This window comes from Dendropsophus ebraccatus, chromosome 5 (assembly GCF_027789765.1).
Source record: "Dendropsophus ebraccatus isolate aDenEbr1 chromosome 5, aDenEbr1.pat, whole genome shotgun sequence".
NCBI lineage: Eukaryota > Metazoa > Chordata > Amphibia > Anura > Hylidae > Dendropsophus > Dendropsophus ebraccatus.
Window position 1 is genome coordinate 13,304,701 of NC_091458.1, and position 22,778 is coordinate 13,327,478.

The 22,778-nt window shown below is 45.4% G+C and overlaps 1 protein-coding gene across 1 annotated transcript; it reads left to right on the forward strand.

Moving 5' to 3' along the window:
- The first annotated feature begins 5,654 nt into the window (after nucleotides 1–5,654).
- On the forward strand, nucleotides 5,655–17,056 carry LOC138792277 (dicarboxylate carrier UCP2-like). Its single transcript, XM_069969516.1, has 7 exons — nucleotides 5,655–5,845; nucleotides 10,813–10,997; nucleotides 11,091–11,292; nucleotides 12,145–12,342; nucleotides 12,501–12,602; nucleotides 14,335–14,515; nucleotides 14,624–17,056. Exons 2-7 carry the CDS (start codon nucleotides 10,872–10,874, stop codon nucleotides 14,736–14,738), a joined length of 924 nt encoding a protein of 307 aa, XP_069825617.1. The 5' UTR covers nucleotides 5,655–5,845; nucleotides 10,813–10,871; the 3' UTR covers nucleotides 14,739–17,056.
- Nucleotides 17,057–22,778: the final 5,722 nt, after the last annotated feature.

The following is a 22,778-nucleotide window of genomic DNA, read 5'->3' on the forward strand; positions in this document are numbered from 1 at the left end:
ATTCCTCTCAGCAAACTGCCCAATGCTCGTACTTTGGCCTCTCTTTTTATTAGTCATGTCTTACGGTTGCATGGGGTACCGGAGAATATTGTGTCGGACCGGGGAGTACAGTTTGTATCTAGATTCTGGAAAGAGTTTTGTGGTCGTCTAGGTATATCTTTGTCATTTTCTTCAGCCTTTCATCCACAATCCAATGGACAAACGGAGAGGGTAAATCAGTCACTGGAGCAATTCTTAAGGTGTTTTGTTGCAGGCTCACAGGAGAAATGGAGAGAATACTTACCATTGGCTGAATTTGCCCTGAACAATCGTGAAAGTCAGTCTCTCAAAATGTCGCCGTTCTTTTGTAATTTTGGGTTTAATCCTCGTTGTTCTTCTGTACATGCGTCCGAATCCACTAATCCATCCGCCGAAGGAATTTACAGAAAACTGTGCACAGTTTGGGCCCAGGCTCTGCAGAACCTGGTTAAAGCTCAAGAGAATTGTAAAAAACAATCTAATAAAAGACGCATATCTGGCCCTGAGTACAGGGTAGGTGACAAGGTGTGGCTCTCCACTAGAAATTTGAAATTAAAGACACCATCTGGTAAATTGTCTCCAAAATACATTGGTCCTTATCCTATAGTAGAAATCATAAATCCAGTTTCATTTAAGCTGCTGTTGCCTAGGAGTCTTAGAATTCACAATGTTTTTCATAAATCTCTATTGAAAAAATTTGTTAATCCAGTGATTCCGTCTGCTCCTCCCGCTCCGTTAATCATTCAAGGTGAACTGGAATATGAGGTGGAGAGAATTCTGGATTCTCGTCGGGTTCAGAGTTCTTTACAATATTTAGTTCATTGGAAAGGATTTGGACCAGAGGAGCGCACTTGGGTAGCTAGTAGAGATTTGCATGCTTCACGTCTAGTTAGACAGTTTCATCTGCAAAATCCATCTAAGCCTGGTCCCTTAGGTAGAGGTCCGGAGGCCCCTCCTGAAGGGGGGGGTAATGTCAGTAACTTACCTGACCGCGCTCCAGCGTCGTCTGGTCCGGCTGGAGCGCAGCGCCGTTCTCCTCGGCAGGGCTGGCTGACGTCACGGAGACCCGACGGCGTCCCTAGTAACCAGGGAAGCCGCGGGTCTCGCGTTAGTGTACGTCGCCCGGCCAAGCAGCTGAGTGCTGTTGAGCTCAGGCTGAATGACGGATCGCTCTGCCACTCAGCCTGCAGCGCACCAGCTGCTATGTGTCTGGATTCAGGAGGCCGGACCAATCAGTCTTTGGTCCGGGCTCCTGATCCAGTATAAAGTGTTTGCAGTGTCAGCCTCTAATCGCTGGCTATTAGTTGTTTCTGATCCCAGCTCCCCAGTCCCTTGTATTCTGTCCTATCCTTCTCCATTTTGTCTTGCCTGGATTCTGACCTTTTGCCTGTCCCCTAACTCTCCGCTCGGTTCTGATTTTGTACTGCGTTGCTCGTTTGGTTCCTGACTCGGCTAGTTGACTTTCCGCATTTTGTTTGTCTGTCTGTCTGCGTTTTATGTTCTGCACGTATACAGTATAGGGATTGTCTTCGTGGTTGTCCGCGACCGCCTAGGGTCGACTGAGGCAAGTAGGCAGGTGACAGTGGGTGGGGTCAGATTTAGGGCCCACTGTCGAGTGTGTTGTCTTCACCTGCCGATCGTGACACGTTGGTTTTTAAATGTAGCCGAGAGGCATTAGTGTCAGCCATAGGTGAGATGTGCAGCAGCTCCTTTCTCTCCATTTCCATATTAAACTAATAATGTTTTATTTAAAGAGGACCTGCCACCCCCCGCATCGGGGTGACAGGCTCCCGACCCCCAGCTAGATCCCCTTATAGTTACCTCATGTCGCTGAGTCCTGCTGCCGGACGGAGATATCCCGGTGAGAAGCCGGCGCGCGCGCTGTGGAGATGGGTCCAGCGTCCATTGAGAATGAATGGAGCCAGACTCATCTCTGCTGCGCGTGCCGGCTTCTCACCGGGATATCTCCGTCCCGGGACCGGCTCCGGCAGCAGGACTCAGCGACATGAGGTAACTATAAGGGGATCTATCTGGGGGTCGGGAGCCTGTGATACTGTCTGCCCAGCCGGTGTATCTAAGCGTATCACGTGTTATCCATTCTGCAAAGACAGGGTATCTAAGCATCTCCAGTGTGATACACTGCTGTGTACAGTATGGGGATGTCATGTTCTTCACAGTAGGGATCAGGTTCCTCCCCGGTAAACAACGTGCTGTATATCTGGACACAACGTCACCAGGACCGGGCCCTCTACCAGCCCCTGATTCTGATTGGCTGAGCTCCACACCTCCAGCCAGTCACAGGGCCTGGGGATCAGTGAGGGGTGAAGTGTTCGCTGCTGTTCTGGGAATAAGACGTCCCTGACGCAGAGGAAAATGTGACATCCTGGAGTCAGGACGGACTGACAGATCCTTCCATCCATGTCAGGAACTGTCCAGAGCAGCAGCAGCAAATCCCCATAGAAATCTCACCTGCTCTGGACAGTTCCTGACATGGACAGAGGTGGCAGCACAGAGCACTGTGTCACACTAGACAGAATACACCACTTCTTGCTGGACATACAGCAGCTGATAAGTACTGGAAGATTGGAGAATTGGGACTCTCCCGCCAGGACACGGGGTTCCTGTAGGTGAAGGAGGAGGTTGGCATAGGGCAACATTAGAGGAGCATGGAGGAGACAACAAAAGGATTAGGTAACAGGAATGGTGGAGAGAACCCTGGACTGTGATAGTGATTCTGAGAGAGAATCAGTGAGGGTCCGTGTGGCCTTTTTTTGACGACAATGTTCTATGTTGGATCTAGGACGTTTTTTTTTTCTTGCTGTGAGGGGTGCACCATGCACATTTGGGGCGGAGGGAGGTCGGGATGTGTGATAGGTATAGGCACAGCCATAGCACTCTGTCATGTGTGTAAAAGTGTTAAACTTCAACAACTGGGTCATCAGAAGCTCCTCATGCACCCCTGAAAGTGCCAACCACAGGGAACCCGTAACATTGATACCCACAATGCTTTTACTATTTGTGCCAACCACAGAGCCCCCTGTAGGTGTTAGCCACAGAGCCCCCTCTAAGTGTTAGCCACAGAGCCCCCTCTAAGTGTTAGCCACAGAGCCCCCTCTAAGTGTTAGCCACAGAGCCCCCTGTAGGTGTTAGCCACAGAGCCCCCTCTAAGTGTTAGCCACAGAGCCCCCTCTAAGTGTTAGCCACAGAGCCCCCTCTAAGTGTTAGCAACAGACCCCCCTCTTAGTGTTAGCCACAGAGCCCCCTCTAAGTGTTAGCCACAGAGCCCCCTCTAAGTGTTAGCCACAGAGCCCCCTCTAAGTGTTAGCCACAGAGCCCCCTCTAAGTGTTAGCCACAGAGCCCCCTCTAAGTGTTAGCCACAGAGCCCCCTCTAAGTGTTAGCCACAGAGCCCCCTCTAAGTGTTAGCCACAGAGCCCCCTCTAAGTGTTAGCCACAGAGCCCCTTCTCTTACCTGGGGTCACCTACGCTGGCAGCTGTCATGAAGACAAACATATACAGGCACCGGATTACTGTTATCTGTATATTATTAAGCACTCATATGTACAGACACTGGATCACTGGTACCAGCATCTCTGGATCATTGTTCCCTGTATCTCTGGATCACTGGTACCAGCATCTCTGGATCATTGTTCCCTGTATCTCTGGATCACTGGTACCAGCATCTCTGGATCATTGTTCCCTGTATCTCTGGATCACTGGTACCAGCATCTCTGGATCATTGTTCCCTGTATCCCTGGATCACTGTTCCCTGTATCTCTGGGTCACTGCTCCCTGTATCTCTGGGTCACTGCTCCCTGTATGTCTGGGTCACTGCTCCCTGTATCTCTGGGTCACTGTTCTCTGTATCTCTGGGTCACTGTTCCCTGTATATCTGGGTCACTGTTCCCTGTATCTCTGGGTCACTGTTCCCTGTATCTCTGGGTCAGTGTTCCATGAATCTCTGGGTCACTGTTCCCTGTATCTCTGGGTCACTGTTCCCTGTATCTCTGGGTCACTGTTCCCTGTATCTCTGGGTCACTGCTCCCTGTATCTCTGGGTCACTGTTCCCTGTATCTCGCTGGATCACTGTTCCCTGTATCTCTGGGTCACTGTTAGCTGTATCTCTGGGTCACTGTTCCCTGTATCTCTGGGTCACTGCTCCCTGTATCTCTGGGTCACTGTTCCCTGTATCTCTGGGTCACTGTTCCCTGTATCTCTGGGTCACTGTTCCCTGTATCTCTGGGTCACTGTTCCCTGTGTCTCTGGGTCACTGTTCCCTGTATCTCTGGGTCACTGTTCCCTGTATCTCTGGGTCACTGTTCCCTGTATCTCTGGGTCACTGTTCCCTGTATCTCCGGGTCACTGCTCCCTGTATCTCTGGGTCAGTGTTCCATTTATGTCTGGGTCACTGTTCCCTGTATCTCTGGGTCACTGTTCCCTGTATGTCTGGGTCACTGTTCCCTATATCTCTGGGTCACTGTTCCCTGTATCTCCGGGTCACTGCTCCCTGTATCTCTGGGTCAGTGTTCCATGTATCTCTGGGTCACTGTTCCCTGTATCTCTGGGTCACTGTTCCCTGTGTCTCTGGGTCACTGTTCCCTGTATGTCTGGGTCACTGCTCCCTGTATGTCTGGGTCACTGTTCCCTATATCTCTGGGTAACTGCTCCCTGTATGTCTGGGTCACTGTTCCCAGTATCTCTGGGTCACTGCTCCCTGTATCTCTGGATCACTGCTTCCTGTATCTCTGGGTCACTGTTCCCTGTATCCCTGGGTCACTGTTCCCTGTATCTCTGGGTCACTGTTCCCTGTATCTCTGGGTCACTGTTCCCTGTATCTCTGGGTCACTGTTCCCTGTATGTCTGGGTAACTGCTCCCTGTATCTCTGGGTCACTGTTCCCTGTATGTCTGGGTAACTGCTCCCTGTATCTCTGGGTCACTGTTCCCTGTATCTCCGGGTCACTGTTCCCTGTGTCTCTGGGTCACTGTTCCCTCTATCTCTGGGTCACTGTTCCCTGTATCTCTGGGTCACTGTTCCCTGTATCTCCGGGTCACTGTTCCCTGTATCTCTGGGTCACTGTTCCCTGTATCTCTGGATCACTGTTCCCTGTATCTCTGGGTCACTGTTCCCTGTATCTCTGGATCACTGTTCCCTGTGTCTCTGGGTCCCTGTTCCCTGTATCTCTGGGTCACTGTTCCCTGTGTCGCTGGGTCACTGCTCCCTGTATCTCTGGGTCACTGCTCCCTGTATCACTGTTATCTTTATATTGGGGATGCAGGGAGGACAGAGATTGTGTCTCCCCTGCTCTGCTGACTCCACAGTAAAGACAAATAGATAAAAAGTCACAAACCATCAATAATACTGTAAGATTACTACCTAAATGTTGTCCTTACAGCTCCTATGGGGGGGGGGGGGGTAACCCAGCTTTCCCAGACCCCTGTACTGATGCATGTGCTCCAGGACTGTGATAAGCAGAGTTCCAGTAGGATGACAGTCCCATATCCCCCCCAGTACAGTCATTGTCCTCTATGGGGGATGGAATGCAGAACGGATACACATAATGCAGGACTTTGGTTCTGGTGCTATATTGGTGCCTGTGTGAACGAGGCCTTAGAAGCCCGGGCTCTTTGTGCTTTGTTCTGTGTCACACTCAGTGATTTACACCAGTGACAAGTGATCCCTGTTTTCTGCCCCTGTTCCGGGCGGCCTGTAACCAGATGAGGCGGCTGTGCCCAAAATATAAAAGCTACAACCCCGCTCATCCCTGACAGCACTGGACTCCAAGCCTGGGCACAGAGAGAGCGAGGGAGCACCGGCAGGAGCCTGCAGGTAACAGGGAGCCGGATGGCAAGACAGAATAATAATAGTAATAATAATAATAATAATAATATAACACCATCAACAAGAATATATATATACATTATACTCCATATCTACAGAGCACTGCTATATCCTGCAGAGTTTTATACTTAGTTTAAAAATTAGTTTTATGCTATTAGCCTATATACTATTATTATTATTATTATTATTATTATTATTATTATTAACTTTAATAACTTTATTAACTTTATTATTACTTTTACTCTTACTATTTATTATTATTATTATTATTATTAACAACTTTATTATTACTTTTACTCTTACTATTTATTATTATTATTATTATTATTATTATTATTATTATTAACAGGGATAGTCCACTCCAAATTCCCCTTATCGGTAGCTTCACACGTACCGTATTGCAGCTGATTTTCTGCTGCGGATCCGCAGCAAATCCGCAGCAGATTTGACTAAATGAATGAACACAGCATTAAATCCGCACTGTAAAATCTGCTGCGGATCTGCTGCGGATCTGCTGCGGATGTAATGCTGTGTTCATTCATTTGGTCAAATCTGCTGCAGATCTGCTGCAGATCCACAGCAGAAAGTCTGCTGCGATATGGTACGTGTGAAGCTACCCTATATCAGATTGGCGCATATGACTATAATACCACTATAACGCTACATTAGTAAAAAAAAAAAATTACCAAAATTTTAAAACCTTATACTTTTTATTATTATTTTATATTATATTATCACCATCATTATTTTATTTATTATTATTATTATTATTAATGATTTTATTATTATTATTATTGATTTTATTATTATTATTATTATTATTATTATTATTATTATTTGCTATATTATAAATGTATTTATTTATTATTATTATTTTTCCTATTATGGATGTTGTACTTTTGGTAACATTGGGCTGCGCCCCCTCCCCTATTCTCTGCCCCAGTATACGGTAATACCTGCATTTTTGGGGTTTCGGTCCCACCCGACCCAGGACTAAAAAGATCTATAAAAAGCAAAGAATCCTCTGTGATGTTTTTCATGTCTCTGGAAATGTCACCACCGAGGAGCAAACAACAAGGCAGGGTAATGTTATGAGGAGGCCGCCTCAGGCCAGGGCTGGGGAACTCCTGAAAAATATGTGAAAAACACAGCTATTGTGCTGCTATATACATATATACTGCTATATATATAGACGCTAGTGTACACCACATCCACACTTACATGGGCTCCTCTGTACACGGCTGGATACAGACCATTCCGCATAGTCAGGTAAATTTAAGATTTGTACTCTGTTTTTTATTGGGATTTAAAGGGTCAGTTCACAAAAAAATCTTTTAAATCAAATGTTGCAAGAAAGTGCCAGCAATTTGTAATTTACTTCTATAAAAAAAAAAGACTCAAGTCTTCCAGTACTTATCAGCTGCTGTATGTCCTTCAGGAAGTGGTGTATTTTTCCAGCAGTAGAGGTTTTCTATGTGGATTTGTTACTGCTCTGGACAGTTCCTGACATGGACACAGATGGCAGCAGAGAGCACTATGTCAGACTGGAGAGAATACACCACTTCCTGTAGGACATACAGCAGCTGATAAGTACTGGAATAATGGAGATTTTTAAATCTATATGACTATATAACTTTCTGACAACAGTTGATATGAAAAAAAAAAAAAAAAACATTTTTTGTGAACTACCCCTTTAATTTTTTTTTTTATTTTTTTTTAAATAATACCAGAGCTGCATAACTGAACTGACTGAATAAGATGGAGGGTAGAGGTGATATTATGGGGAACTCTCTATTCCCATTGAGGTGACGGGCTCTCCTGTAGTCTTGGGTCAGCGCAGGACGTGACCGCGGATCTGACTTGGCAGCGCTGAGGGCTGCAGATCCCATTACTGGCTTGTGGTCCCTGTGACATCTCTGACTCCTCAGCCCAGATCTCAGTGATCAGCACACCGGGGAAGGTCAGGTGTCATGGCAGCATTTATAAAAGTCAACAAGTCTCACCCTTCACCTATATTCCTGCCCATCTCCTCTCCCCTCACCCTGAAGACAACTCTATGGCAGAAAGTGAGATATCTCCTCTGAAAAAGTACAAAAAAAGAAAACTGAATTAGACACTAAAATAAATACAGACTCCCTAAACTAATACAGACTCCAGACCCCTAAACTAATACAGACCCCCAGACCAGACCCCTAAACTAATACAGATCCCCAGACTAGACCACTAAACTAATACAGACCCCAGACCAGACCACTACACTAATACAGACCCCAGACCCCTAAACTAATACAGACCCCAGACCAGACCCCTAAACTAATACAGACCCCAGACCCCTAAACTAATACAGACCCCAGACCAGACCCCTAAACTAATACAGACCCCAGACCTCTAAACTAATACAGACCCCAGACCGGACCCCTAAACTAATACAGACCCCAGACCAGACCCCTAAACTAATACAGACCCCAGACCTCTAAACTAATACAGACCCCAGACCGGACCCCTAAACTAATACAGACCCCAGACCAGACCCCTAAACTAATACAGACCCCCGACCAGACCCCTAAACTAATCCAGACCCCAGACCAGACCCCTAAACTAATACAGACCCCAGACAAGACCCCTAAACTAATACAGACCCCAGACCAGACCCCTAAACTAATACAGACCCCCAGAACAGACCCCTAAACTAATACAGACTCCAGACCAGACCCCTAAACTAATACAGACCCCAGACCAGACCCCTAAACTAATACAGACCCCAGACCAGACCCCTAAACTAATACAGACCCCAGACCAGACCCCTAAACTAATACAGACCCCAGACCCCTAAACTAATACAGACCCCAGACCAGACCCCTCAACTAATACAGACCCCAGACCTCTAAACTAATACAGACCCCAGACCGGACCCCTAAACTAATACAGACCCCAGACCAGACCCCTAAACTAATACAGACCCCCGACCAGACCCCTAAACTAATACAGACCCCAGACCAGACCCCTAAACTAATACAGACCCCAGACCAGACCCCTAAACTAATACAGACCCCAGACCAGACCCCTAAACTAATACAGACCCCCAGAACAGACCCCTAAACTAATACAGACTCCAGACCAGACCCCTAAACTAATACAGACCCCAGACCAGACCCCTAAACTAATACAGACCCCAGACCAGACCCCTAAACTAATACAGACCCCAGACCAGACCCCTAAACTAATACAGACCCCAGACCAGGCCGCTTAACTAATACAGAACCCAGACCAAGCCCCTAAACTAATACAGACCCCAGATCATACCCCTAAACTAATACAGACCCCAGACCAGACCCCTAAACTAATACAAACCCCAGACCAGACCCCTAAACTAATACAGACCCAGAGCAGACCCCTAAACTAATAAAGACCCCAGACCAGACCCCTAAACTAATACAGACCCCAGACCAGACACCTAAACTAATACAGACCCCAGACCAGACCCCTAAACTAATACAGACCCCCAGACTAGATCCTAAACTAATACAGACCCCAGACCAGACCACTACACTACTACAGACCCCAGACCAGACCCCTAAACTAATACAGACCCCAGACCAGACCCCTAAACTTATACAGACACCAGACCAGAGTCCTAATCTAATACAGACACCAGACCAGACCCCTAAACTAATACAGACCTCAGACCAGACCCATAAACTAATACAGATCCCAGACCAGATCCCTTAGCTAATACAGACTCCAGACCAGACCCCTAAACTAATACAGACCCCAGACCAGATCCCTAAACTAATACAGACCCCAGACCAGAGCCCTAAACTAATACAGACCCCAGACCAGATCCCTAAACTAATACAGACCCCCAGACTAGATCCTAAACTAATACAGACCCCAGACCAGACCCCTAAACTAATACAGACCCCAGACCAGACCCCTAATCTAATACAGACCCCAGACCAGACCACTAAACTAATACAGACCCCAGACCAGACCCCTCAACTAATACAGACCCCAGACCAGACCGCTACAGTAATACAGACCCCAGATCAGACCCCTAATCTAATACAGACCCCAGACCAGACCACTAAACTAATACAGACCCCAGACCAGACCCCTAAACTAATACAGACCCCAGACCAGACCGCTACAGTAATACAGACCCCAGATCAGACCCCTAAACTAATACAGACCCCAGACCCCTAAACTAATACAGACTTCCAGACGACTAGACCCTAAACTAATACAGACCCCAGACCAGACCCCTAATGTAATACAGACCCCAGACCCCTAAACTAATACAGACTTCCAGACTAGACCCTAAACTAATACAGACCCCAGACCAGACCCCTAAACTTATACAGACACCAGACCAGAGTCCTAATCTAATACAGACCCCAGACCAGTCCTCTGAACTAATACAGACCCCAGACCAGTCCTCTGAACTAATACAGACCCCAGACCCCTGCATTTACCATTCCTTACCAGCTATAATCTGCTCCAGATTTCTGTTATGGAATTGTGCATTTTTTTTTTTCATGAAATGGACGGCCCCTTTAAATGCAGGTTTCTGATTTAGTCAGCCATGCATGTACAGAAAACGTTCACCGTGAGCTTTTTTGTGGAAATGAGCATGTGACAACCACTGATGCTTTATTGTTACATGGTGACATTGCTTCTATACCTCCAGCTGTTGCACAACTACTACTCCCATCATGCCCTGAAACCTTTAGGACTGGTAGTTTTGCAACAGCCGGCAGCAAGCAGAGATCCTGAAAATGGCAAATTTTTTTATTCCACAGTGCTTACATTAGAATGGGACTGGCCCTTTAATAAAAGGGGCATTAGGATTAATATATAGCTATAAAATTATATTTGTTGGAATATCCCTTTAAGAACATCATTATAATATATTATATCTAATATTATAAACTCCTTATAATTCTCTATCTTTGCAGGTAACAGGTGAAACATATCTCTAGTCGTTAGCCACAACTGGACGTGACTTTAAAGCACAATGGTCGGACTGAAGCCCACAGAGGTCCCCCCCACCCTGACGGTGAAGTTTGTGGGTGCCGGGGCAGCGGCCTGTATCGCGGATTTAGTCACCTTCCCACTGGACACAGCAAAAGTCAGACTGCAGGTAAGAGGATTTATATGACACAACTGACCGGATATGGGGGTTGGGGGGGAGGTGAGTATAAGCTAAAGTCTTCACTCTCCGTTCTCTCTGCAGATCCAAGGCGAGGGACTGGCTGGTGTGCGGGTCGTCCAATATAAGGGAGTGATGGGGACTATTGCCACCATGGTGAAGATGGAGGGGGCATCCAGCCTCTACAATGGGCTGGTGGCCGGGCTGCAGCGACAGATGACGTTCGCCTCTATCCGGATCGGGATGTACGACTCAGTGAAGAAGTTTTACTGCCGCGGGTCAGAAAGTGAGTAAATGACGTTTTTGGTGATAGTCGGAAACAGTCAGTGGGAAAACCACAACTACAATAATAAAGTGACAGCCACATGACTCCAAGACAGTGACAAGTGTCCTTGTCCTGTATCTGGCTCCTGCTCCATGTCCTGTATCTGGCTCCTGTTCGTTGCCCTTTATCTGGCTTCTGCTCCTTTTTCTGTATCTGGCTCCTGCTCCATGTCCTGTATCTTGCTACTGCTCCTTGTCCTGTATGTTGCTCTTGCTCCTTGTCCTATATCTGGCTCTTGCTCCATGTCCTGTATCTGGCTCCTGTTTCTTGTCCTGTATCTGGCTCCTTTCCCTGTATCTGGCTCCTTCTCCATGTCCTGTATTTGGCTCCTGGTCCATGTCCTGTATCTGGCTCTTGCTCCTTGTCCTGCATCTGGATCCTGATCCATGTCCTGTATCTGGCTCTTGCTCGTTGTCCTGTATCTGGATCCTGATCCATGTCCTGTATCTGGCTCCTGCTCCATGTCCTGTATTTGGCTCCTGGTCCATGTCCTGTATCTGGCTCTTGCTCCTTGTCCTGCATCTGGATCCTGATCCATGTCCTGTATCTGTCTCTTGCTCCTTGTCCTGTATCTGGATCCTGATCCATGTCCTGTATCTGGCTCCTGCTCCATGTCCTGTATTTGGCTCCTGCTCCATGTCCTGTATTTGGCTCCTGCTCCATGTCCTGTATCTGGCTCCTGCTCCATGTCCTGTATCTGGCTCTTGCTCCTTGTCCTGTATCTGGATCCTGATCCATGTCCTGTATCTGGCTCCTGCTCCTTGTCCTGCATCTGGCTCCTAATCGATGTCTTGTATCTTCTTTTCCCTCCAGATTCCGGGGTCATGTGCCGTATTCTGGCTGGATGCACCACTGGGGCCCTGGCCGTCACCTGCGCTCAGCCCACCGATGTGGTGAAAGTCAGGTTCCAGGCAGATGTCAGAGTAATAGATGGTAACAGGCGGTATAATGGCACAGTAGACGCCTACAAGACCATCGCCAAGGAGGAGGGAGTCCGAGGACTGTGGAAAGGTGCGAGATGTGGGGGATCCTCTCCTTACATTTTTTCACTGGTTTCCCAAACCTATGGCCATTGGAGGGCGCTTAGCTATTATATAACATAACATTCTTTTATTTTATGGATCAGTATCAACTATAACTAGTTATTATCTTCCTTTTTCTGTACGCAGGGACCATACCTAACATCACCCGCAACGCTATTGTAAACTGTGCCGAATTAGTGACCTATGACCTGATCAAGGAAGCCATCCTGTCCCGCCAGCTCCTGACAGGTGAGCACTACTGTGTGTGGAGAGTACAACCGCCATATCTACTATCACTGCAGTACAGGACATGTCCTTCCACTGCCAGGGGAGATACCAGCCGTGCCATTACATTATACTGATATATAGTGGTGTAGACGCCTAATCCTTACTTATCTGTAAGAGATAACAGAGAGCACAATATGTCCACAGCAAAATAATAATAGTATTTTCTTGTATATAGGAGCAGTATTATAGTAGTTATATTCCTGGATATAGGGAGCAGTATTATAGTAGTTATATTCCTGTATATAGGAGCAGTATTATAGTAGTTATATTCTTGTATATAGGGGCAGTATTATAGTAGTTATATCCCTGTATATAGGAGGCAGTATTATAGTAGTTATATTCCTGTATATAGGAGCAGTATTATAGTAGTTATATTCCTGTATATAGGGGGCAGTATTATAGTAGTTATACAAACTGGAGAGAATGGAACGGCTGCACATCCCATCTATGGCTGATACTAATGCCGCTAGGCCTATATTAAAAATCAACACCAGAGTGTCTGTATATGAATTGATCAAGCCATATTGCCCCGTGTACCACCGCGCAGGTCCTCTGGTCCACACGGGTCCCTACGCTAACTCCACACCGTGTCGGTCAGCGACCGCCAACCCCGCAAAGCGTGCATGTGCAGGGAAGGGAGGCCATGGAATGGCCCTGCAACCCCAATGTCACAGGACCAGACCCAAAAAGCCCCACCAAAACCCAGCCAGCACCACCGGCGGGGAAGGCTGCCCCCAAACGACACAAGTATGGATATGGTATTACACTTACCATTGCTGCTCTCACAGAATGGGGAAGACATAGGGTCCAGACATGTGAGCACAGGCATATCCTGCTAATTTTGGTCATGTGGGTCTTATAAAGGAGTGCTAGCTTTTTTTCCCATTCTGTTTGCTGCAGCTATGGTGAGCGCAATACCTTATCCAGACTTGTGCTGCTTGGGGGCGACCTTCTCCGCCGGCGGTGCTGGCCGGGTTCTGGTGTGGTGTTTTTGGGTCTGGTCCTGTGGCATGGGGGTCGCAGGGCCGTCCCATGGCCCCCGTTCCCTGGCTGTGCACGCCTGCGGGGTTGGTGGCCACTGACTGGCACGGTGTGGACTTAGTGTAGGGACCCATGTGTATCAGATACCGGCACGAGGTACATGGGGCAGTATGGCTTGATCAATTCATACACAAAATTCTGATGTGTTTTTTATTTAGCCTAGCGGCACTAGTATCAGCCATGGGTGTGATGTGCAGCACTCTGTTTCTTCCCTGAGCCACATTATAGTAGTTATATTCTTGTATATAGGGGGTAGTATTATAGTAGTTATATTCCTGTATATAGGAGCAGTATTATAGTAGTTATATTCTTGTATATAGGGGGTAGTATTATAGTAGTTATATTCCTGGATATAGGGAGCAGTATTATAGTAGTTATATTCCTGTATATAGGAGCAGTATTATAGTAGTTATATTCTTGTATATAGGGGCAGTATTATAGTAGTTATATTCTTGTATATAGGGGCAGTATTATAGTAGTTATATTCCTGTATATAGGAGCAGTATTATAGTAGTTATATTCTTGTATATAGGAGCAGTATTATAGTAGTTATATTCTTGTATATAGGAGCAGTATTATAGTAGGTATATTCTTCTACGTAGGATGCAGTATTATAGTAATTATAATAATCTGTATATTCTGATCCCCCCAGATAACCTGCCATGTCACTTTTTGGCTGCGTTCGGTGCCGGTTTCTGTACGACAGTTGTGGCCTCTCCGGTAGATGTGGTGAAGACTCGGTACATGAACTCTGCAGCCGGGCAGTATAAGAATGCACTGGACTGCGCCTTTACCATGCTGGTTAATGAGGGAAGCTTCGCATTTTACAAGGGGTAAGCTGGAATATAGGAATAAAATAAACCACAGGGGGCAAATTGCTGTTTATCAGTGTTGTGGTTTTTGAATGAATTTTCTGGTAACATTTGGGTTATTCTCTGCAGCTTTGTCCCGGCTTTCCTCCGTCTCGGTTCCTGGAATATCGTCATGTTCGTGAGCTACGAGCAGCTGAAGAGAGCGATGATGATGGCTCACGGATCCTGGGAAGACCCCCACTAAGCAGTAGTTACAGTCAGGGGTCACAAAACTAGTGACCATGAGCCGCTTACCCCAGGGTGAGGGGTGAAAGGTCATACCTTCTGGATGCCATCCTATAGGTGCCAATGGATATGTGGCGGCCATGTATATGATGGATACAGTGGGAGAAGACTGTGTGATACCAGGACCTGGAGGATGTAGGGTGGGATTATATGGCGGCACAGGTGACCGGATATGTTGTTTGCAGCACCAGCTGCCAGTATCTGACTAGAGTTTGCTTTGTAAGCATCTCATTTAAGATTTATGGTGCCACTCCTTGTGCCATGGGGGTATAAAACAGAGCAATGTCCAGGAGGGCAAAGAGCAGATAATGACTGTAACATATAACTGTACATATATGTATATTTGCAGAGGTAAAACATATCTCAGCTGGTTCACATCTATAGGGAACAGCCATGGGGTAGCGCTGCGGCCCCTTACTATCCCTCACAATGACAGAGCCCGGAGACCAGCAGTGGACCTCTCTGTAACCTCTATATGCAGCCTATCAGGGAACAAAATGGCCGCCTTTATATGATGTTTTGTATTAGCAGAATACAAGGGTGGAAAGCAAAAGTGCCTAAAGGAGGCCTACTAAAGCATACAGGGGTAACACTCACTATAAGCCTTACAGGGGTAACATTTAACTGGGGTAGCACTATAGCCAAACATAGGTAGCACTCATAATAAGCCCTACAGGGGTAAGAATAACTATAATCCATACAGGAGAAACACTAACTATAGGCCCTACAGAGGTAACACTAACTATAGGCCCTACAGGGGTAACACTAACTATAGGCCCTACAGGGGTAACACTAACTTTAGGCCCTACAGGGGTAACACTTACTATAGACCCTACAGGGGTAACACTAACCAAAGGCCCTACAGGGGTAACACTCACTATAGGCCCTACAGGGGTAACACTAACTATAGGCTCTACAGGGGTAACACTAACTATAGGCTCTACAGGATAAACACTAACTATAGGCCCTACAGGGGTAACACTAACTATAGGCCCTACAGGGGTAACACTAACTATAGGCCCTACAGGGGTAACACTAACTATAGGCCCTACAGGGGTAACACTCACTATAGGCCCTACAGGGGTAACAATCACTATAGGCCCTACAGGGGTAACACTTACTTTAGGCCCTACAGGGGTAACACTAACTATAGGCTCTACAGGGGTAACACTAACTATAGGCCCTACAGGGATAACACTAACTATAGTCTCTGGAGGGGTAACACTAACCATAGGCCCTACAGGGGTAACACTAACTATAGGCCCTACAGGGATAACACTAACTATAGGCTCTGGAGGGGTAACACTAACCATAGGCCCTACATGGGTAACACTCACTATAAGCCCTACAGGGGTAACACGTTATTCATATACAGGTAGCGCTCAATAAACCTTACTGGAGTAACAGTACTATTAACTAACTATAAACCTTACAGGGGTAACACTTACTATAGGCCCTACAGGGGTAAAACTAACAGGGGTAACACTCAGTATAAACCTACAGGAATATAATGCTAACAATAAGCCATAGAGGGGTTCCAGTGACTATAGACCTTACAGGGGTAACACTTACTATAGGCCCTACAGGGGTAACACTTACTATAGGCCCCACAGGGGTAACACTTACTATAAGCCATACAGTGGTAAAACTCACTATAAGCCCTACAGGGATTACACTCACTATAAGCCATACAGGGATATAATGCTAACTATAACCATACAGGGGTAACACTCAGTATAAGTCATACAGGGGTATAACGCTAACAATAAGCCCTACAGGGGTAACACTTACTATAGGCCCCACAGAGGTAACACTTACTATAAGTTCTATTGGGGTAACACTTAGTATAAGCCATACAGTGGTAACACTCACTATAAGCCCTACAGGGGTAACACTTACTATAAGCCCTACAGGGGTAACACTTACTATAAGCCCTACAGGGATTACACTCACTATAAGCCCTACGGGGGTAACACTCAGTATAAGCCATACAGGGATATAATGCTAACTATAACCATACAGGGGTAACACTCAGTATAAGCCATACAGGGGTATAACGCTAACAATAAGCCCTACAGGGGTAACACTATCTGGAAAAATCAAGTCAATGACCAATTCTCTGTCAGACATGATGACTCAGGAGACCTGATGAATGACTCTGGGCGATCGGGATCCATTCCATGTTTCCATACGATACGTGTGACTTGTTTACTGCGGTCATTGAGAATCGCTGCACCTAAAGTTTACAAATAAAAGTGATATAATCTATTTACCTTCCCTGGTGTTAATGGTGTATCTAAGCCAGTCATGTGTGATACTGTGTGATGAGTGATGTATCTGAGCCTATCAGGAATGATTACTGTCTGATGAGCCACTTTACCTAAGCCAGTCAAGTATCATACTGTACCACTTTTCAGTTGAGTATCTAATCCTATGCTGTGTGATACCATCTACTGTGATGCCTATCATGCGGAATTTTGTCTTCTTAGTCGCTGTATCTAAGCCTATCATGTGTGATACAGCCTTCTTAGTCACTGTATCTAAACCTATCATGTGTGATACAGCCTTCTTAGTCACTTTATCTAAACTTATCATGTGTGATACAGCCTTCTTAGGCACTGTATCTAAGCCTATCATGTGTGATACAGTCTCAGAGAACAACTCAGCTGTACATTCCTCCCACATGTGAACAATTGATGCCACGTGCTGCCTGTGCCAGGACAAGGCTTTGTTGTGTGGCATCACAGGGTACGGAGGACATAGTTCCAGGAATTTGTTTCGATCGGACCACAACGTCCCGGACTCTGCACCGATGAGACCCAGGACATCTGTTTCCTTGGTCAGCGAGTCTCACATGGAAAAAAATAATACAGAGACACGACAGCACAAATACACATCACCAGGGCTTCTAATCCTTCCAGGTACAGGACAACTCTACCCATCATCCACATGAACCTGGACACCATCACCATTCATATACATGACAACCATTATATTACCAGTTATTGGACATCCATGATGCTGTAAGATATCTTACCATCCGTATTGCTATGTAGGTACTATAGGACAACTCCACCCATCATCCACATGTACCTGAGTTCCATCACCATTCAGAGGCATGACAACTATTATATCACCAGTTATTGGACATCCATGATGTTATAAGATATCTTACTCTACATATTGCTATGTAGGTATAGGACAACTCCACCCATCATCCACATGTACCTGGATGCCGTCACTATTCATATACCTAACATCCATGATGCTATAACATATCTTACTCTCCATATTGCTTTGTAGGCATAGGACAACTCCACCCATCATCCACATGTACCTGGACGCTGTCACCAATCAGATGCATGACAATCATAATATCATCAGTTATTTGGACATCCATGATGCTATAAGATATATTACTCTCCGTATTGCTATATAGGTATTGGAAAACGCCACCTGTCATCCGCATGTTCCTGGATGCCGTCATCGGTCATATACATGACAACCATAATATCACCACTTATTTTGATACCCATGAATGATGCCATAAGATATCTTACTCTCCGTATTGCTATATAGTTATAGATAAACGCCACCCTTCATCCACATGTACCTGGATGCTGTCACCGGTCATATACATGACAACTATAATATCACCGGTTTTTGGACATTCATTATGTTATAAGATATCTTACTCTCTGTATTGCTATGTAGGTATAGGACAACTCCACCTATCATCCACATGTACCTGGACGCCATCACCATTCAGATACATGAAGAACATTATTACAACCATAACATCACCAGTTACAGTTATACCAGTTTCTGCTATAATATATCTTATCCTCCATATTGCTATGTAGGTATAGGGAGGTGACAACCACTCTGCTCCTCATGACGTGATGCTGAGAGTAGTAAATCATGTTATCCTGCCCTCTAAGAACCTAGGGATCACAATGACACCGCCATGTTTAGTATAACATACCATAACAATACAATAATACTGCATCATGTACTATCCAGCACAATAAACTATAACCTTATATAATGACCCCGTATAGTGATGTCCCCGGAGACAGGCTTATAATAGTATCATTTACACACAACACGACCGGATGGATCCAGCCGTGACATCGGACACTGTACACAGCACTGATGCAAATGTCCGTCACCTGCGTCCCCGGCACACGAATAATTATAGCCTCATGAATGTCACACTGCTCAAAACATCTCCAGTCACACACCGCAAAGATACCAGGAATCATACACTGCTTCTGTGACTGCTAACATAGTACTAAATTAATACTGCCATACAGTGCCCAAAATGTACCATGATGGAGAGGATCTATGTACAGGACTAAGATAGCAGTGCCGTATAGTAGTAATAATTCTGCCATACAGTGCCCAAACTGTACCATGATGGAGAGGATCTATGTACAGGACTAAGATAGCAGTGCCGTATAGTAGTAATAATACTGCCATACAGTGCCCAAACTGTACCATGGTGGAGAGGATCTATGGACAGTTCTAAGACAACAGTGCCGTATAGTATTAATAATACTGCCATACAGTGCCCAAACTGTACCATGGTGGAGAGGATCTATGGACAGTTCTAAGATAACAGTGCCGTATAGTAGTAAAATAATACTGCCATACAGTGCCCAAAATGTACCATGATGGAGAGGATCTATGGACAGTTCTAAGATAACAGTGCCGTATAGTAGTAAAATAATACTGCTATACAGTGCCCAAAATGTACCATGGTGGAGAGGATCTATATACAGGACTAAGACAGCAGTGCCGTATAGTAGTAAAATAATACTGCCATACAGTGCCCAAAATGTACCATGGTGGAAAGGATCTACGGACAGTACTAAGATAACACTGCCGTATAGTAATAATAAGAATAATACTGCCATATAGTGCCCAAATGTACCATGATGATGAGGATCTAAGCACAGAACTAAAATAACAGTGCTGTATAGTAGTAAAATAATACTGCCATACAGTGCCCAAAATTTTTCATGGTGGAAAGAATCTATGAACATGGCTAAGATCACAGTGTCGTATAGTACAAAAATAACAATGCCATACAGTGCCCAAAATGTACCATGGTGGACAGGATCTATGTAAAGTACTAAAATAGCAGTGCCATATAGTAGTAATAATAATACCGCCCTACAGTGCCCAAAATGTACCATGGTGGAGAGAATCTATGTATTACACTAAGATAACCGTGACATAGTACAAAATAATACCGCAATAATATTTCAAATAGTACTGCCATACTATGTCCAAAATATAATATGATGAGAAGCTTCAATAATACCAAAATAATACTGCCATATAGGGCCCAAAATAAATAGACATGGGGAGTACCAGTGTACTAAGATATTGGCATCATATAGTGTCCAAATAGTACTGCCATACAGTGTCCAAAATATGCCATGATGCAGAAGACCAAAGGTCATAGCAATTTACAGTAGCAAAATAGTACTGTCATGCAGTGCCCAATATATAGTATAATGCAGTGTATTGATAAAGATAACAGCACCATACAGTAGAAAAATATTACTGCCATACAGCGCTTAAATATATCATGAGTATTCAGAGTATTATTGTTCTAAGATAACAGCACCAAAATAATAGCACCATATAGTGGCCAGTACTATTCCATCATACAGAGTGTCCATGTGCTAAGGTGAAAGCACTAAAGAATACAATAATAATAGTGCCATATAGTGCCCACAATATACTATGATACAGAGTATCAATGTGCTAAGATAGTAGAGCCATACAGTACCAAAATAATACTACCGTACAGTGTCCAAATATACTATCATGCAGAGTATCAATGAACTAAGATAACAGCTCCATATAGTACCAAATACTACTACCATATAGCAGCCAAAATATGCTAACATAGAGAGTAAGAGTCTGATAACAGCTCCATACACTACCATATAATACTGCCATACAGTGCACAGAAATACCATGATAAAAAGCAGAGTACAGATTTCCTCTTTAATGTGCTAATATAATACCGCCATGTAGTGCTAAAATAAAAGCATCATATAGAGCTATTTATTATTGCTCCATTATCGCCATATTGAGCCTATATAATGTCACACCGTACAGTATATTATGACGTACATTGTCAGTTCCGACATTAATACAGAGCTCTCGCCTACGACAATGAATATTACGGTCCATGTAATTACTGTATAGCGGAATATATCGCCCCCTTCAGTTCCACTAGGGGGGGTGAGTAAAGCGTTATATCGAGTATTACTGGAGCAGGCTGGGATTTATGCCGTCTCCTTGGCACCATATGGCGGTATATATAGCTCGTACAGCATTGCAGCGGTATACAGGCCAAGTCCTTATGTATATAAGATGCCATTAATAATGGTGGACAACGCTCATATAAATAACACCGCCATATGTAGTGCCCAGAATGATTGTGTAAGAAAAGCTGCAGGCATGAAATGGAGCAGTTGCCCATAGCAACCAATCAGAACCCAGTGATCTGGTAACTAGGGGCCCGAGGCTAGGAAATGAAGGCCTAATGGTTGCTATGGATACAGCTCCCTTATTGTCTGCATCCGTTTACATACCTGAGCCCCTTATTGTCACCTGGGTCGCTCCTTATGGCGGAGAGGGTCTCTCTCTTGTTTACAGTAAACTGCGCCCCACCCTAAAGGGTCCATTCAGACCCAAATGCCCCCATTGAGGTTTATGTCACCAAACAAGATGAGGGGATATGGGGAGGGGGTCCCTGCAGAGATGGTAATGGTCATGGTAATGGTGACGTGTTACACTACGGTATATGTCGGCCCCCAGGGCATTACTATTAATCTGCACTTTGGCGCATTATACCGCAGGGTGGTGCACGACCCTTCTATCTGTATACATCCATACAGTCAGGATATAGCCTGGTCAGTATAGGGTTAACCCGCAGGCTACAGGTGATGCAAACATTACATAAGTTGTGTACAGTAACTTTACACCATCCTGGACCCTGATGTCCCTGGTCGCCTGGCTGGGGGTACTGTCCTGATCCTCCAATACTAGGCGAGCTGGAGTTCGAAGGTATTGGGGCGTAACGAACAGGACACATTAACCCCGTCACTGCTGCAGGATATATTACACAATGTTCTGGAAGGTTAGATGACTGTATGTGATGAGTTAGCACTATACAGGCTCAGATTTAAAGGGGAACTCCATATTCTCAGAATGAGGGGACTATGGTGTATAACAATGCACATAACCAACCGAGGTTGTTACCCAGTTTTCCTAGAGCTCTGGTGATACTATGCTGTAAAGCTGGGTGACAACCACACTGGCCTCCTCCATATGTGTACAGCAGTTGTTACCCAGCTTTCCCAGATTTGAGAAGCCATGATTTCTCTGCTCATTAGGCTGTAAGGGTGCGTTCACACCTACAGGATCTGCAGAAGATCTGCAGCAGATTTGATGCTGTGTTCAGTTATTTAAATGAAATCTGCTGCAGAAAATCAGCTGCAGATCCTGTAGGTGTGAATGCATCATTATAATATATATATATATGTATATATCACCAGGGACTGGGGAATAGAACCACCAGACACCAGGGACTGGAGAAAAGAACTACTAGACACCAGGGACTGGATAAAAGAACCACTAGACACCAGGGACTGGGGGACAGAACCACTAGACACCAGGGACTGGAGAAAAGAACTACTAGACACCAGGGACTGTGGAACAGAACCACCAGACACCAGGGACTGGGGATTAGAACCACCAGACACCTGGGACTGGAGAAAAGAACTACTAGACACCAGGGACTGGGTAAAAGAACTACTAGACACCAGGGACTTAGGAACAGAACCGCTAGACACCAGTGACTGGAGAAAAGAACTACTAGACACCAGGGACTGGGGAACAGAACCACTACATACCAGAGACTGGGGAACAGAACCACTACATACCAGAGACTGGGGAACAGAACCACTACATA